General features: G+C 43.0%; 1 protein-coding gene across 2 annotated transcripts; it reads left to right on the forward strand.

The window, feature by feature from the left end:
- The first annotated feature begins 1,573 nt into the window (after positions 1-1,573).
- IAPP (islet amyloid polypeptide) lies at positions 1,574-7,986 on the forward strand. 2 transcript variants are annotated; one of them, XM_055118511.1, is made up of 4 exons: positions 1,574-1,702; positions 2,301-2,395; positions 2,607-2,696; positions 6,911-7,986. In XM_055118511.1, the coding sequence occupies exons 2-4, from the start codon at positions 2,316-2,318 to the stop codon at positions 7,098-7,100; spliced, it is 360 nt and encodes a 119-aa protein (XP_054974486.1). In that variant the 5' UTR covers positions 1,574-1,702; positions 2,301-2,315; the 3' UTR covers positions 7,101-7,986. The 2 variants fall into 2 exon arrangements, with proteins under 2 accessions (XP_054974486.1, XP_054974487.1); XM_055118512.1 differs by lacking the exon at positions 2,607-2,696.
- The last annotated feature ends 8,165 nt before the right edge of the window (positions 7,987-16,151 follow it).

Raw genomic sequence — 16,151 nt, forward strand, 5'->3', positions numbered from 1 at the left:
GGCCTTTAAAAGTGTAAGGTCCTCCTGGTTTTTCCTTAGGTATAAAATGTTCATCTACTGTGGGGGTGGAGAAGTGAGAGAATCAGTTTCTGGATATTATGTCTAGAACCTTAATATCTCAAAATAAAAGTACTGTAGCATTGTCGTTCCATTGTTCATTGATTTGCTCTAGCGGGCACCAGTAACGTCTCCATTGTGAGACTTGTTACTGTTTTTGGCACATCGAATATGCCACTGGTAGCTTGCCAGGCTCTGCCATGTGGGCAGGATACTCTCAGTAGCTTGCCGGGCTCTCCGAGAGGGACGGTGGAATCAAATCCTGGTGGGTCGCATGCAAGGCAAACGTCCTACCCACTGTTCTATGGCTCCAGCCCCTCAAAATAAAAACGCTGACAAAATAAATATCAAGAGTATGTAGATTAGAAAGTAGGCACTGAATATAAATGAAGGCTATACCTTGAAAAGCAGCGTTTTGGTCCAGCATTCAGAATAATGCTGCGTGCTATCAAATAAGTCGTTTGACCTCTCTGGGCCTTTGTGTTATTTCTAAATCACTAGAGGCACTCTGTCAAATACATTGCTTTTTTTTTCCTAGAGGAAGTCATTACTCTTCCAAATCACGTTAATTTTTTTCTTTCCTTTTGGAACATCAGTAAATCTCACAGAGAGAGCAAAACTGCAAAATCACTGAATAATGAGAACAAGATTTTAAAAAGTTTGTTTCTTCCCCACCTGACACCTTTAGTAAACATTCAAGAAATGTATGGAATCAGCAAACAATTTTTTGCTAGAACTTCCAACTTTTAGATGAGACAGATCTGCACATTTTCACTTGTTTGTTTTTTCCATAAATAACATCAAGGTATAACTCCAAATACCAATTTTAATGTAATGTAGATAAATATAAGCCCCCCAAGAAAGAACAATTTGGAGGAGAAAGAAAAGCCTGTTCCTTGAAAATAATTGTGATTCTCTTATAAAATAAGGGCGAGGGTGTCAGTAAAATATAACAATAACTGTTTTTCACTAATTGTATAGCTACGTCTATTCATATACTAAAAAAAGAATTCATGGATTAAAAATTAGTGTTATTATGCCTTTTCTCCTCACTCCCTCCCTTCCCGAGCAGCTTATCATTTCTCTTTTAGTTCCTTTCTGATCCGCCTCATCTGTACATCTCAATGCACTGCTGGGTGCGCATCCCACAGAGTTCTTGGGGTTATTCTCATTTAATTAGCAATTAGCTTCCTCCATGCTCCAGCCTTCCCTCCTTACATCAGAATCTATTTGCTGTCATTTTCAATCACACCCCCACCCACCCATTCTTCCCTAGACTTTGAAAACCATCCTGGTCTTTCATAAAGACGGCAAATTGCACCTTCTATAGCTCCTGGCTGCTGCCTGTGGAACCCTTGTCTCACACAGGCGCTGCGGCTCCAGTGATATTTACGTGTGCACTGATGTGAGTGTGGGTGCGGCCCATCTGTCTCTGCTGTGTGAGGCACTTTCTATCTCCAGGGGATGGGGAACGATGACAGAGGCTCTTGAGCCACCTGACGCCAGCGCGGGGGAGGTGGGAAGGCTATATAGGAGCTGGCTTCCAGGAGAGCCTGGCCATAACTCCTGCAGGGGAGGGAACCTGGGGGTCTTCCTTGCTCTCAAAAGCCGTTTTCTGACAACACCAACCCGGAACCACTGGAAGGTAGAGAGTTTCCTATTCAGGAAAAAAAGCAGGCGTGGGATTCACTTTTCTTTTACCCTTTCTTTCAAGGAAAGGGTAAAAGAAAAGGGGAAAGTGAAGAGTCAGAAAATTGAACAGTTTAAGGGACCAGTCCATGAGATTAAGATATTAAGAGAGCATGGATTTTTTGGAGTGTGTGTGTGTTTGTGTGTGTGTGTAATTTTCTTAGGAGGATCCAGATTAAAATTCTATAAACCAGAGATAAGAGAAATTGCCTGATTTTGAACTGAAAAAATAGTACAGCAGGTAAGGTGCTTGCCTTACACGTGACTAACCCAGGTTCAATCCCCAGCACCGCATATGAAAAAAAAAAAATGAAAGGAGGTAAGGAAGAAAGGAGGGAAAGAGGAAAGAAAGAAAAGGAGGAAGGAAGGAAGGAAGGAAGGAAGGAAGGAAGGAAGGAAGGAAGGAAGGAAGGAAGGAAGGAAGGAAGGAAGGAAGGAAGGAAGGGAGGGAGGGAGGAAGGAAGGAAGGGAGGGAGGGAGGAAGGACAGAGAGAAGGAAGGAGGGAGGGAGGGAAGGAAACTGCTTAGTTTCAAGACTGAATTATTCTTTTCAGACCATCTGAGGAGCAATGTACACCGTGAAGCTGCCAGTGGCCCTTGCCATGCTGTCTGTTGTGTTTAATCATCTGAAAGCCACACCCATTGAAAGGTTAGTAATTTTAGATTCTGCTTCTTTCCTAGAGTGGGAAAATGAAAAAAATAATTGCTGCAATGTTATCTAACAGCCCTTGTGCCATCAGATTGCTGACTAAATTGTACTAAGTATAGTAGCTGAAGCTGTTGGACCATTGCTTGAATTGTGCATTTTTCAAAGAGTAATGTCAATAATGGGTGAATTTCTTGGGTGGAACGTCTGACAGCCAGGAATGGACAGATCCAGTTTTGGCCCGAAATATGCTGTTGGAACTTCGAGGGGCAAAGCCACCAAATGAAGAAGGAAACACCAAAAGGTAATCACTTCTGCTCTATTAATGTGACTCGCAAGCAAACTGAAGAAGATTAAGGGATCTATTTTGTTTCAGCTGGAAATTTGTTGTATATTTATATAACTTTGTTTTTTCCCTTAGAGGACTCTGGCAATATCCCAGACTTTTACATCAGTTTCTGGAAATTGAAATAAAGGAAAACAATGGGGAAAGGGATGGGAGGGAGGCAAGTCCAGATTTTTTCTAAGTTAAATTGAAAATAACTATTGATGAACTTTGCATGAGGGGACTTCTATTTAGCTGTTCTGTTAGCTAAGCAAAATTATTAAGTTATACTTTGTAAAAATTCTTCAGAGTTTCTCCAAACATAAATTAAAAGCTCTTGAAAATGTTTTCAGCAGGAAGCAAATCTATCAAAATTTCTTTCAAAGCTAGGCAGATGGGTAAGGTAGGTAGAGTGCTTGTCTTACACACAGCCAGTCCAGGTTTTATCCTGGTACCCCACTTGGACCCCCCAAGCACCACCAAGACTAATTACTGAATGTGTAACCAGGAATAGCCCCTAAATACTGCTGGGTGTGGCTCAAATTGCTTTCAATGACTTTCCTAAAACAAACAAATGAACAACAAAAAAAAAACCATTTGAAGACTTCTTTTTCAAAAATGTGATGTCATTTAAACGGGAATCTTAAGGAAGTCTAAAATGAATGCGAGTTGAAAATGTTAAAGTAATTTCAACTTGCAAGTGGAAAGTCTTTAAAATTGCAATTATTATCCTACTGCCTCAAGCCCAGACTCATAATATGCCATAAATAATATGCGAGGGACTAGCTTATGTCTAAATCAGTTCTAATCCATAGCCTTGTGGGACTGACCTTGCAACTTATGTAGTAAGACTTGGAATCGTTGAGTTGCCTTTGGTTAGGGCTCCTTCGGGGTCATTGCAGATGAGGCTCTTCTCTCCACTGTCCACATCTCATCTAGGTTTCCTACAGGGTAATGTTGTTGGAGCAGTAGCACAGAGGGGAGGGTGTTTGCCTTGCACACAGCAGACTCGGGTTTGATTCCTCCGTCCCTCTCAGAGAGTCCGGCAAGCTACCGAGAGTATCCTGCCCACATGGCAGAGCCTGGCGAGCTCCCCATGGCATATTTGATATGCCAAAAACAGTAAAAACAAGTCTCACAATGGAGATGTTACAGGTGCCTACTTGAGCAAATCAATGAACAAGGGGACGACAGTACCGTATACAGTGCTACAATTTTGGTGGAGGAGGGAGTCTCTAGGGAGGAGTAATATCTAAAGATTTCTAGAACACCTGCATACTATAACAAAAATCATTGAAGACTTTTTTATTTCTTTACCAGAATATTCTTCTTGGAATAGTAAATTTTTAATTTTTATGTATAAAAATAACTTTAAACCTGATATGAAGTGTCTGATAAACTAGCAGAACAATTGAAGGATCACAGAAAATTAGCACTATTATCTAGCATTTTTTTCTTCATATCTCTTTTCTTTCCTTAGTTATAGACATTTGTTAAGCATTTCCACTGCTATGTCTTTAAGGACCTTCATTTATTATCAAATGAACATCACTCCGAAATAGAATACTAACAGCATCAAATTATTTAATTTTCATGCCAGCTTCATGATCTCTTACTCTCAATTGTTATTAGAATACTTGCAAATCATTCTTCAAATCGCTTTTAATGACTTTCTAAATGGAGGGGGGCTGGTATTTATTATCCTGAGCACTTTAATTATATAATAGCCTACAATATATTTTTAAAAACTGATGTAGATATATTATTTATTATCATTTTTCATCAAAAGTCAATCATATTGAGAGCTTTTTATTTTTATACCTACATGATACAGGATTAAAAAGTAACTGACTTTACACTGTCACTGTCATCCTGTTGCTCATCGATTTGTTCGAGCGGGCACCAGTAACGTCTCTCATTGAGAGACTTATTGTTACTGTTTTTGGCATGCCCAATACACACGGGTAGCTTGCTAGGCTCTGCTGTGCAGGCTCGATATTCGCAGTAGCATGCCAGGCTCTCCAAGAGGGGCAGAGGAATCGAACACGGGTCAGACATGTGAAAGGCGAATGCCCTACCACTTACAAACCACATAAAATATTTTTTCTGTGTGATAAAAGTATCACACACTTGCCCACCCATTTTTCTGTACTAAGTTAAAAATATCTCAGGGTTGAAAAAAAAAGAGTATAATTATAGGACTTTCAAGTTTTAGTGCAGTCCCCAAGACACCCTAAGAATTCACAAATGGACAATGAAACCAAATTCTCAAAGCTCAAAATTTGACATACAGATGTTTAGCATTCAGACATTCAGCATATTGAGTATTTCACAGACCTCGCCAGGCGTTTGCCCAGACTATAGGGAGATACATTCCTTTGAACCTCATTCTTTGACCCACAATTTCCTGAGTTGTTCTAAATTTTAACAGTTTAGAGTATTTTGCTCGAGCAGATGCCAGTAACGTCTCCCTCATGAGACTTGTTCAAATCCTAATTCCTACTAGATTTTCTTTTTATTCAGGAAAATTTTACCATCTTTTAAAATTCAATGACCAGTGTATAAATCAGCTGGTTTAGATCCTAAAAGTAATATCCTTTGGATTTGGAGATGCTTAGTGGGCATGCTTACTGCACATGCAAAAAGAAATAACAGACAACATGAATGAGATTGATATATGTGAAGTTCCAAAATGGGTTTCCTTTGTCTGAACACCTTAACTGCAAACACTCAACTCATTTCATTATCCAATTGTTTAATTCAATTACCAATAATTTAAGAGAAATTTTCTATATCAAAGAGGAAACATGAGACTGAAATTAGAAAGTTTCGGGTGAAATTTAAAAACATCTACTCTTAAGCTAGCACTGTAAAGAGATTAAGAAAATGAATACAGGGCTGGAGAAATGTATAGTGGGTAGGGTGTTTGTCTTGCACTCGGCCAACCCAGGTTCGATTCCCAGCATCCCATATGGTCCCTTGAACACCGCCAAAGGTAATTCCCGAGTGCAGAGCCAGGAGTAACCCCTGTGCATCACCAGGTGTGACCCAAAAAGAAAAAAAGAAAAGAAAAGAGAATGAATACACTGAGATGAAATTCATTATCTCTTCCCCCAATTTTATATATAGATATATAGATAGAGATATATACATAGCACCATAGCTATATATCTTTGTCTCATTATACTTAGTTTAAATTTCATCAATAATTTTACTCAAAAATTTCATCAATAATTTTCTCAGCAAAAAGAAAGCAATAGTACTGTTCTGTATCTATTTTCAATACCACATTGTGAGAGCATTGCAACAAGTCATGAGACAACATAGAGAGCTAACGCAAATACACTCAGCAAATAGAGGAGTTAAACATTGGATCACTTATTGAAGGACCACAGGAAAGGTAGCACTGATACCTAGCATTTAATCATGGTAATCAGTTTTTACTAACCTAATAATATTTTTATGAAATTGGTCCAAGCAGAAGAATGTGGTGACAATTAATACCATGGCGGGGCCTCCCCATCTTGTGAGTTTTGTGACTTTATCATTTTACCTGATCTTAGAATTAAAATAATTGAAATCATAGAAATAAAGTAGGTAGGAAAAGAAACGTAATATTCCAGTATTCATCATCATTATCATCATCATCATCATCATCATCCCATTGATCATCGATTTTCTTGAGCAGTCTCAGTAACATCTTCATTCGTTCTAGCCCTGAGATTTTAGAAGCCTCTCTTTCCTCGTCCTTCCCAACGGTGCCACATTCATATGCCCAAACCAGTAATGTTCCAGTATTATGCAGAATAATAAAACCCCTACATGCAACAGATAAGTGTGAGCAGGCTCTGTGCTCAGGGCTCACTCCTGACTGGGCTCAGGAGACTATATGGGGTGCTGGCACTCAAAACTAGGTTGACCATTTGCTACAAATGCAAGCACCTTACCTGGAATACTGTCGCTCAGCTATTATATGATTTTCTAGATAAACATTTGATTCTCCTTCATCTATAACCTACGTATCCTATAACCTATTTCTAAGTCACTCATCTAGCTGTTGGTCAACAAAATCAGTGGGTTACTTCTGTGAAAATGTCCCCTTAACATTTTCATCAATATGATCCGCTTGGTGTAATCTGGCTGGACCCAGTCTTCGGTCCAAGTCTCTGACCCCGTCTCTCTGGTGTTACTAGTCATCAGATGGAGAAGCGGAAATGCAACACGGCCACATGTGCAACTCAGCGCCTGACAAACTTCTTGACTCGCTCCAGCAACAACATCGGTGCCATTCCTCCATCTACCAATGTGGGGTCCAATACTTACGGCAAGAGGAACACGGGTGAGATTTTAAACAGAGAACCGCTGCATTACCTACCCCTGTAGAGGCGCTATATCCCAACTGTTCTTGTCGTCTCGTGTATGAATACTTAGTGATCTCTTGTGTCACTCAATAGTGCCTTTTGACCTCTAGTGTGGCTTTATAGCTCAGTGTGAGTGCCAAGTTTGTGGTGGTATATACAAATCATCATGTTAAGAATTGCTTTAAACTCAATACTCAATAAAGAAACCATTGTTTTAAAAGGTGGTATCTTTTAAAATGAAATATTCTTGCTATAGATATTGAAATTTGCTTAAAAAGTAATTTCTTTAGGGGCTGGAGTGATAGCACAGTGAGTAGGGCGTTTGCCTTGCATGCGGCTGACCTGGGTTCGATTTCCAGCATCCCCTATGGTCCCCTGAGCACCGCCAGGAGTAATTCCTGAGTGCATGAGCCAAGAGTAATCCCTGTGCAATGCCAGGTGTGACCCAAAAAGAAAAAAAAAAGGTAATTTCTTTATAATCAGAGTTTGGGAACAAAAGAGAAAATGGCAGCTGGCGACTTGGTAAACTAAAAACTGAGTGGAAATATATGATTCTAAATATCTGGAAATCCTGTTATTATAAGTTCCATAGCTAAGAAATGACATTTTTACACCAGATTTCTGAAGTGATATTCAGTGATGTTTTAAGATCATAGAATCTTGTACTTGACTCAGTCAAATTATTTTTAAAATTCAGTTCTCTGCTGTGCTTGCTGGTATTAGAAGTAATTTATACCATAAGAGTTTTGTTGTGTGCTATCATGAGTGTGCTTTTATTAAACATCTGTGTCCTTTATCTGCTTACGTGCATTTCAGCAAGCCTCGTGCCTATTCTTAGACAGGACATTTCAAACTCAACTTGTGTATTTGTTATTTATGCCTTGGATTAAAAGACTTTATGGAATCTACATGCTGAATGGAAGTTTATGTTCATTGCTAAACTAATCGGCCCTTTCTGTAGAGGTTACATGTAAACGATGGTCCAGATTTGAAGAAGTTGTGATTGCTTTCGGTCATGTCCACAGATGACACTGAATTTAATCACTGAATCTGTGTGATATGGTTATTGCAGTCATGGATCTTTCTGGAATCATTCCGGGGGGGCTTGGAGGACCCTATGGGATGTTGAGGATCGAATCTGGTTTGGCCGTGTGCAAGACAAGCACCTTATCCTCTGTACTAACTCTCTCTCCAGTCCCTAAGACTGCTAATTTTTTAAAATACTAAAGCAGTTCATCTTATGTCATTTACAGATTGCTTACTGATAGAAACTAAGAGTAAAACTGAATCAATTGATACATGTCATTTTATAGAAGAATGACAGGGATGTCTTTGCTTTCTGAAAGCAGTCACATATTTCAAGTCAAAGGGATTATTTCTTCAAAGGAAAAGGAAAGAAACCCAACCAACTTGTCCAAGACTGTACCTTGAACCAGAGTCTGTCAGACTCCAAAGCCTAGACAATTTCTCCACAGCATATTGTCGCACTGTCATCCCGTTGTTCATCAGTTGCTCAAGGGGGGCACCAGTAACGTCTCCATTGTGAGATTTGTTGTTATTTTTTTGGCATATTGAATATGCTATGGGTAGTTTGCCAGGTTCTGCCTTGCGGGCAGGATACTCTTGGTAGCTTACGGGGCTCTCTGAGAGGGACAGAGGAACCAAACCCAGGTTGGCCGCGTGCAAGGCAAACATCCTACCCGCTGTGCTATCGCTCCAGTCTGGGTGTATAGTAAATTTATAATTTTTAAAAAAAATTAAGCTATAGTTTTCTTATATCTTTGTATATATTTCTTTACTAAGTTGAACATTTTAAGTTAGTTCCCTAAACAGTTCCCAAATTTAAATGTTAAATTAGCTCCCAGTAAATAACACTGTTAAAACACAAAAAATGGAGGCTGGCGTATGGGGCGTGCTTAACAACTGGCCAACCTGGATTCACTCGCTGGCGCCTCCATATGGTTCCCCAAGCACTGCCAGGACTGACCCTTCAGTAGTAAACCAGGAGGAGGAGGCCTGGGGCACAGCCAGGTGTAGTCCAAAAACCATCAAACAAAACCACCAAGAATGTATCTTCTAGGGGCTGGCGCAATAGCACATCGGGTAGGGCATTTGCCTTGCATGCGGCCGACCAGGGTTCGAATCCCAGCAATCCCATGTGGTCCCCCGTGCACCGCCAGGAGTGATTCCTGAGTGCATAAGCCAAGAGTAACCCCTGTGCAATGCCGGGTGTGACCCAAAAAGCAAAGGGAAAAAAAGGAATGTATCTTCTGTAGAATAGCCCTTTGTATTTAGTGCTTAAATCAAACTTATATCGTCATGTTCCTAAGCATACCTAAGCAAAATACGTTTCTCTTCCACTGCTGATTGCTAGGCTCCTTTACCTCAGACGCTGCCAATGCACCTGTCTTCAATAAGGACAAGCAGGTTAGGTCGAAGGATAATAGGACACAAATAGGTTCTTTTAGCAAATATACAGAAGTTGGTTGGTGCTGAGTATAGTCTGTAGCTGGTATGAGATCGTTTTGCTTTTTTTTTTTTTTTTTAGTTTTGCCTTGTTAAGGGCCAGAGAGATAGTACACTGGGTAAGATACTAATTTTGCAGATGGCTAGCCCTACTTTGATCTCTGGCACCCCATACTGTTCTCTAGAACCCCGTATTGTCCCCTGAGCCCTTCCAGGAGTAACCTTCAGCACAGAGCTAAGGGTAGACCCTGGACACTGCTGCATGTAGTCCTAAAACCAGACCAAACGAAGTTTAACTTTGTTATGGTTGTTTTTGTGTTTTAAAATTATTTTGTTTTTTTGGGGGGGGGTATAACTCACAGTTCTTAGGGTTCTATGCTGTTTCTGTGCTGGTTCTATCCTGGTTCTATACGCAGAGATTTCTCCTGGAGGGGCTCAGGGGATAAATGGGGTAAGCGGATGGGTCTGGGTCAGGCACACTTGCATGTGCCTTACTGGCTATACTCTCCCTCCAACCCAAAAGTGATTTTGAAGGTTTCGGAGAAAGTTCATAAAGTCCAAAACTTTCTTTAGCATCTGAAATGAATGAAATCGTTCCAATCCTGAACGACCATGAGTCATTTAGCTGCTGAGCGCCCAAGTACATTCAAGACTTTCCAGCTGAATTTTGACTGAGAGTTTCGCTTCTTGTTCTGTGCATAAACAATGAAAAGTTTCATCTACAATGAAAGGAAACCTCCCCGCACCCCGAGCCCCCGTCCTCCTGCTGTGATGGGAGCTGCATCTGCGCCACCCCCCAGGGCCACTTCCCCCCCACCACACCCTGCAAACCCTTCTTCCTGTGGCTCGCTCACCAGAAGGCTGGGCCCTCGCTGCTTCTCCCCAGGGGCCCACTCTCTGGTTCTGCTCAACGCTCTGTCCCCCAAGGACCTGCTCGCTTCCAGGCTGTCCTCTGTGCCACCTGCTGGCATCAGCACTTCCTCCCTCAACAAGCTGCCAATGTTTTTCTTTCAGTGGACGGGCACTAGGGGTACTTTATGAGTCAGGAGACAGCGCCTGGGCTAAGGTGCCTACCTAGGACATCTCGGCATATGGTCCCAGGGCCTCCCCCAAGCTTCCTGAGCACCTCTTGGGAAACCCCTCCTCCCCTCCCCAAAATAGAATACCTTAAAAACATTCAGCTGGGGAACTGGAGCTAGAGTATAATAGAAAAAGCAGTTGACTTGACGCAGCTAACTGTGCTTCAATCCCAGTACCCTATACGTGGTCACCCAAATATCGCCAGGACTGATCCCTGAGTGCAGAGCCAGGAGGAAACCCTGAACACCAGTAGATATGCCCCGCACCCCGCAAAAAAAAAAAAAGTTTAGGATTTTACTTTCTTCATTGCAAGGGGCACACATATCAGTAGTTGAAGTCACGAGAGGTGGGAACTGAATTCAGGACGTCTGTTCCACCTCATCCCCAACCCCGTAAGTTCCTTTATCCTTGTCCCATGGTTGTCATGCTCAGGGGCTGCGTCCTTGGGGGCCTGGAGGCTACCTGGGAACGGGGTGTCAAGGCCAGGACTGATTGCTGAAAGCCCCCCATGCTTGCCCAGAACAGTTGACCAGCCCCTGTTGGCTTGATCAGTAATAGAATAATGAGTGAAGGAATCAGTGAGTGGAAGTTAACATGAAGTTATGATTTAATATTGTGCAATGCCGTTGCTAGTCTGGCATTTGTAATGGTGGCACAGAGCTGATCAACATAGAGATTCGATAACCGCTAGGAATAAAACACAGCAGGTCTTCGAATAATATCCGTGCTATGACAGTGTCAGTGGAAGGGACCAGGGAGACAGCACAGGGATTAAAGCTCTTGCCTTGCATGTAGACCCCTCACCCCAGGTATGGCCCAAGCCTCCGCCCTCCCCACAAACCCCTCTGGCCCCTCTGGAAATGTGGAGGGCACTTTCTCCCCAGGTCCCTGTCCCTTCTCTCTTGGGACTGCAGCTTTCTCCCAGGTCCCAAAGATCTGTGTGCGAGGTTCACTAGAGGGACTTAGAAACTTAATTCTGGTCTCAATGAGCCTCTAGTCAAATTGCTTTCGGGAGCCATCACTTACTTCATTCCAAGTCCTTGCAGTTTCCCAGAGCCTACCGAGAAGGTGCAGTGAGAGCTCACTGTGTGCCAAGCAGCTGGCACATCCGGGGTGCTGGGTCAGTGTCGGTAATCAGGGTCGCCCTCAAAACTGGACGCAAAGGAATCGCATCCATCACCACAGGTACTTCGTCACTGATACCCAAAGAGATGGAAGGAGTTACAGGAAGTAGGAGGAGATGAAGGCAGGCATGGAAAGTGCTCACAAAACAATGTGGGGGACATTTGCAAGACACAAAGGGAAATGGAATATTGGCAATAACCTCCCCGCATTCGGAATCGGGTCTGCTTCACTCGATACCTTTTCTAATCCCGTGGATGGAACTGAAAAGCGCCAGTCCCTCCAAGTGTATCTAGAATTACAGTATTTTCAGGATGGTTCTGAAACATCCACCCTCTTCCCTGTGGGAACATTCTTTTTGTTATTGAGCACAAAGGTGGTGATCAATGAGAAGAGGCACACAAATCCCGAAAAGGAAATAGCAGACAATACAGAAATCCCACACCTGGAGGCAGACACCTGCTACTGGTAAGCAGATTAGAAGAGAGGGAACAAGTTCTAAGACTCTACAAGGATGGAATTTAAGGAGCCAGAACTTTACCCCATAGGCAATAAACCGCATATTCATAAAGGAAATACCTTTAAAACTGGGTTGCTGCTTGGAGCCGGAGTGATAGTATAGCGGGGAGGGTCTTTGCCATGCACAGTGCTGACCCAGGTTCGATCACAAGCATCCCATAGAGCCCCCCAAGCACTGCCAGGAATAATTCCTGAGCACAGAATCAGGAGTAACCCGTGAGCATTGCCAGGTGTGATCCAAAAACAAAAACAAAGACAAAACAAACAAACAAACAAAAATCTGGAATGCTGAACCGGGTAGGTAATCAAGGGATTACACTTGCCTTGCATGCAGGGACCTGCGTTCAATCCCTAGAACTGCATAGGGTTCCATGGGCCCTACCAGGAGTGACCCCTGAGAGCAGAGCCAAAGTAATGTGTGAATGTAGCGGTGTGACCCACCAAGAAAGTTGTTTTAGCAAAATAAAATTGGAATCACGGATAAGCATTTTTATAAGAAAGTCTAATTCTATCCCCCAAAGTGTGGGTATTATGATTGCTTCATTAAAATGACTTTTAAAACAAGCTCACCCACATTAATCAGGATATTTGAAGATTCTAACAGCTGTCAGTGGCCAAAAGGGGCCAGTGTAGGATTCATCTTCAAGGGCAGAAGAAAACCTTTGGTCTTCGTCAAAAACACTAATGAAAGCTTGACCGCGGCTATTGGGAGACATGACATGTGAAAGGTATCGGTACCTTTGAGATCTCACATCTCTCCAACATGTTGCCCTTCTGCTATTATGATCCATTGCTGAATCCCATAAAATTAATAATGCTCTACTTTAACATCTTAACCCCCACCAAAAATAAAAGATAAACTTAGTCACTGTGACTAGTACTCTAAGATCCATCATTTTTCCATCTACAATACAGGGAAGCATTAGGACAGGATGTCTATGAATTAAAAAAAAATAGTCACGATTTTATAAAATATCAGACCTGTGAGTTAGAATAGAAGTTAAGGCACTTGCCTGGCACACAGCTGATCCTGGTTGATTCCTGGCACCACAGATGATCCCAAAGCCCTGCCAGGAGGGGTCACTGAGCACAGAGCCGGAAGTAAGCCCTGAGCACTGCCAGGTATGGCCCCGTATCCTCCGCCCAACACAGCTACATTTCAGTGTAAGTTTTCATCTGAAATGTTGGCTCAGAAAAGCTGGATGGTATTACTACCTGCAAGCATTTCTTTCTAACCTTTGCTAGGACTATATATTTAAAATGTTATGTAGCCTACAGAAATACCTATAAAAGTGACCAACATTTCTAGCTACAGATGAGAACTATAACAGGCTAAGTGCCACCGTTAACTTGTGGTGATAGTATGGTAAGAGTGGGTAGGGCTCTTGCCTTGCATGCGGCCAAATTGGGTTCAATCCCCAGCATCCTATGTGGTTCCCTGACAGGAGCCTGTTAGGAGTGATCCCTGAGTGCAGAGCAAAAAAAAAACAAAAACAAAAAAAAAACAAAAGTAAAATTTGTGGCTGATCAAAGTCTCAACAGGAAGACAAGCTGGTGCCCTGCTCTGGAGCCTGTTCTGTACACGGAGGATGAAGGTGCTTTGGGGGTGATCCCAGTGTAGTAGACACAAATGTTGCTTTACAATGACACACACCCGAAATATTTGATGCAATGCCATACCCCTAGCAGTTGTGATGAGGGACCAGGAAGAGAGCAGCGCGCAAGGCCCTTGTCTTGGCATGGCAGCTCCAGTTCCATCCTTAGCACCACTTATGGTCCTCTGAGCCTCTCAGGGTTCTGCTCTGGAGTCCTGCGTATCTCCAGGGTGATCCAGTAATCCCTGGCACCATGTTTTAATCTCTTAGAAAGCCAAGGATTCAGGACGCTGGAGGAATAGTGCAGCAGATGGGGCATTTGCTTTGCATGTAGTCAAACCAGGCTCGATCCCTGGCATGCCCTATGGTTCCGAAAACATCTCCAGGAGTAATCCCTAAGTGCAGAGACAGGTGTCACTGAATGTGGCCTCAAAACAACAATAGGGGCCGGAGCGATAGCACAGCGGGTAGGGCGTTTGCTTTGCATGCGGCCGACCCAGGTTCAATCCCTGGCATCCCATATGGTCCCCCAGGCACCGCCAGGAGTAATTCCTGAGTGCAGAGCCAGAAGTAACCCCTGAGCATTGCTCGGTGTGACCCAAAAAGAAAAAAAAATCAATAAAATCAGATTGTCACATCAAAATTGTAATTTTTAAGACAAATTTGTAGATGAGCTATATGCACATTACCAAACTATTTGTTATGAGAGTTTTACCTTAAACATCGTAATCAAGAGTTGGGGAAAAAATTCAAAGGGCTGGAGCATACAAAGACATGGGTTCAATTCTGGCCACCACATGTTTCCCCAATACCACTGGCAGGAGACATCCATGAGGAACACTGAATATGATTCATAAAAAGAATTTATCCATAAACTCTAAGTGTCAGAAGGTAGACAGAGCACCCAAAGATGAATGCAGACTGTGGTGGGTACCTAAAGTGCTGCATTTAATTCAAGAGATTGGCAAGCCTTGAATTTCAGAATCATTAATGTCCACCCAAGGGACAGAATGTAAATTTGTTAGAGATGGTTTTAAAACTTTTCAGTGCAATATGTTTGTAGTTAATGCAGTAATCAAGACATCTGCGTGCAGAGCAGAAGGTATGGAATAGGGAAGATTCTATTCTTTTTTTCCCCCACCGTGCCCACACTGCCCCCATCTCATGCCCCCCCAATCCTACACCACATCTGGGTGCCATTGTGGAGCCCACAAGTCATTGCTGCCCTATTTGACTCAATAGCATCTTTGCTTTTTGGGTCACACCCGGCGATGCACAGGGGTTACTCCTGGCTCTGCACTGAGGAACTACTCCTGGTGGTGCTCAGGGGACTATATGGGATGCTGGGAATTGAATCTGGGTTGGCCACGTGCAAGGCAAACGCCCTACCCGCTGTGATCTCGCTCCAGCCCCTCAACGGCACCTTTGAAGCCCAAATCATCGAAACAGACCTGATGCTGGGGACAGACAAGGGAGCCAGCATCGTGGGAGACTGCCCTAAGTTTCCTAAATCTGACTCCAAGATGACACGCCCGGATCTTCTCTTGCTCCATCCTAAAAAGATGAACAAGGTCTTTCTGCACAGCCCATAGTAAACATGGGCAGGAGTAATGAGCCGGACGTGCCAGGGCTGCGTGTGGCCTGAGTCCCAGTGATGGGCAGCTCTAAGTCGGACTCCCCTGAGTTCCAGAGTGTCCTCATTCAGCCTCGGGAATAGTCACACGAGGCGCCGCTAAGACACTGTCCACTTTCTGACCTTGTTTGTGAAAAGAAAACGACTTCCAAGATGGACGATACTGTCCAAATCCCAGAAATTAACAGGGTATCAGCCTTCATGAATCTCCACCACCAGACGTGTATATCCATCTTAGAAAGGGTCTCTCTGATGCAGGCAGGCAGGCAGATAGGGAAGACCCCCTCCCAGGGCAGCGGCAAATTTCTCTTGGGAAAAATTAACCCCGAAGTTGTGAAGCCTGATAAGACCCTCAACAGAAAAGCAGGAAAAAACAGGAGCCGAAGCCTGATAGGACCCTCAGCAGAAAACAGGGGGGAAAAAGATAAAGAGAAATATAGGAACAGACCCTGAGGCGCCTGGACCCCTACAGAAACCCCATGAACCTCAGCAAAGACAAGGACTTGAAAGTGGTTCACCGGAAACTTCAAAGCTGTTCCTTCGACACAATACTTAATCAATGCCACCTGTCAGAAAGCTCCAGGCTAAGGCGCCTTCGAAAGATTCGTATAAAAGTCAGTCCTAAAGGCCATTTCAAGGCTTCTCCATCTTTGGGGAA

This window comes from Sorex araneus, chromosome 10, assembly GCF_027595985.1.
Source record: "Sorex araneus isolate mSorAra2 chromosome 10, mSorAra2.pri, whole genome shotgun sequence".
Lineage (NCBI taxonomy): Eukaryota > Metazoa > Chordata > Mammalia > Eulipotyphla > Soricidae > Sorex > Sorex araneus.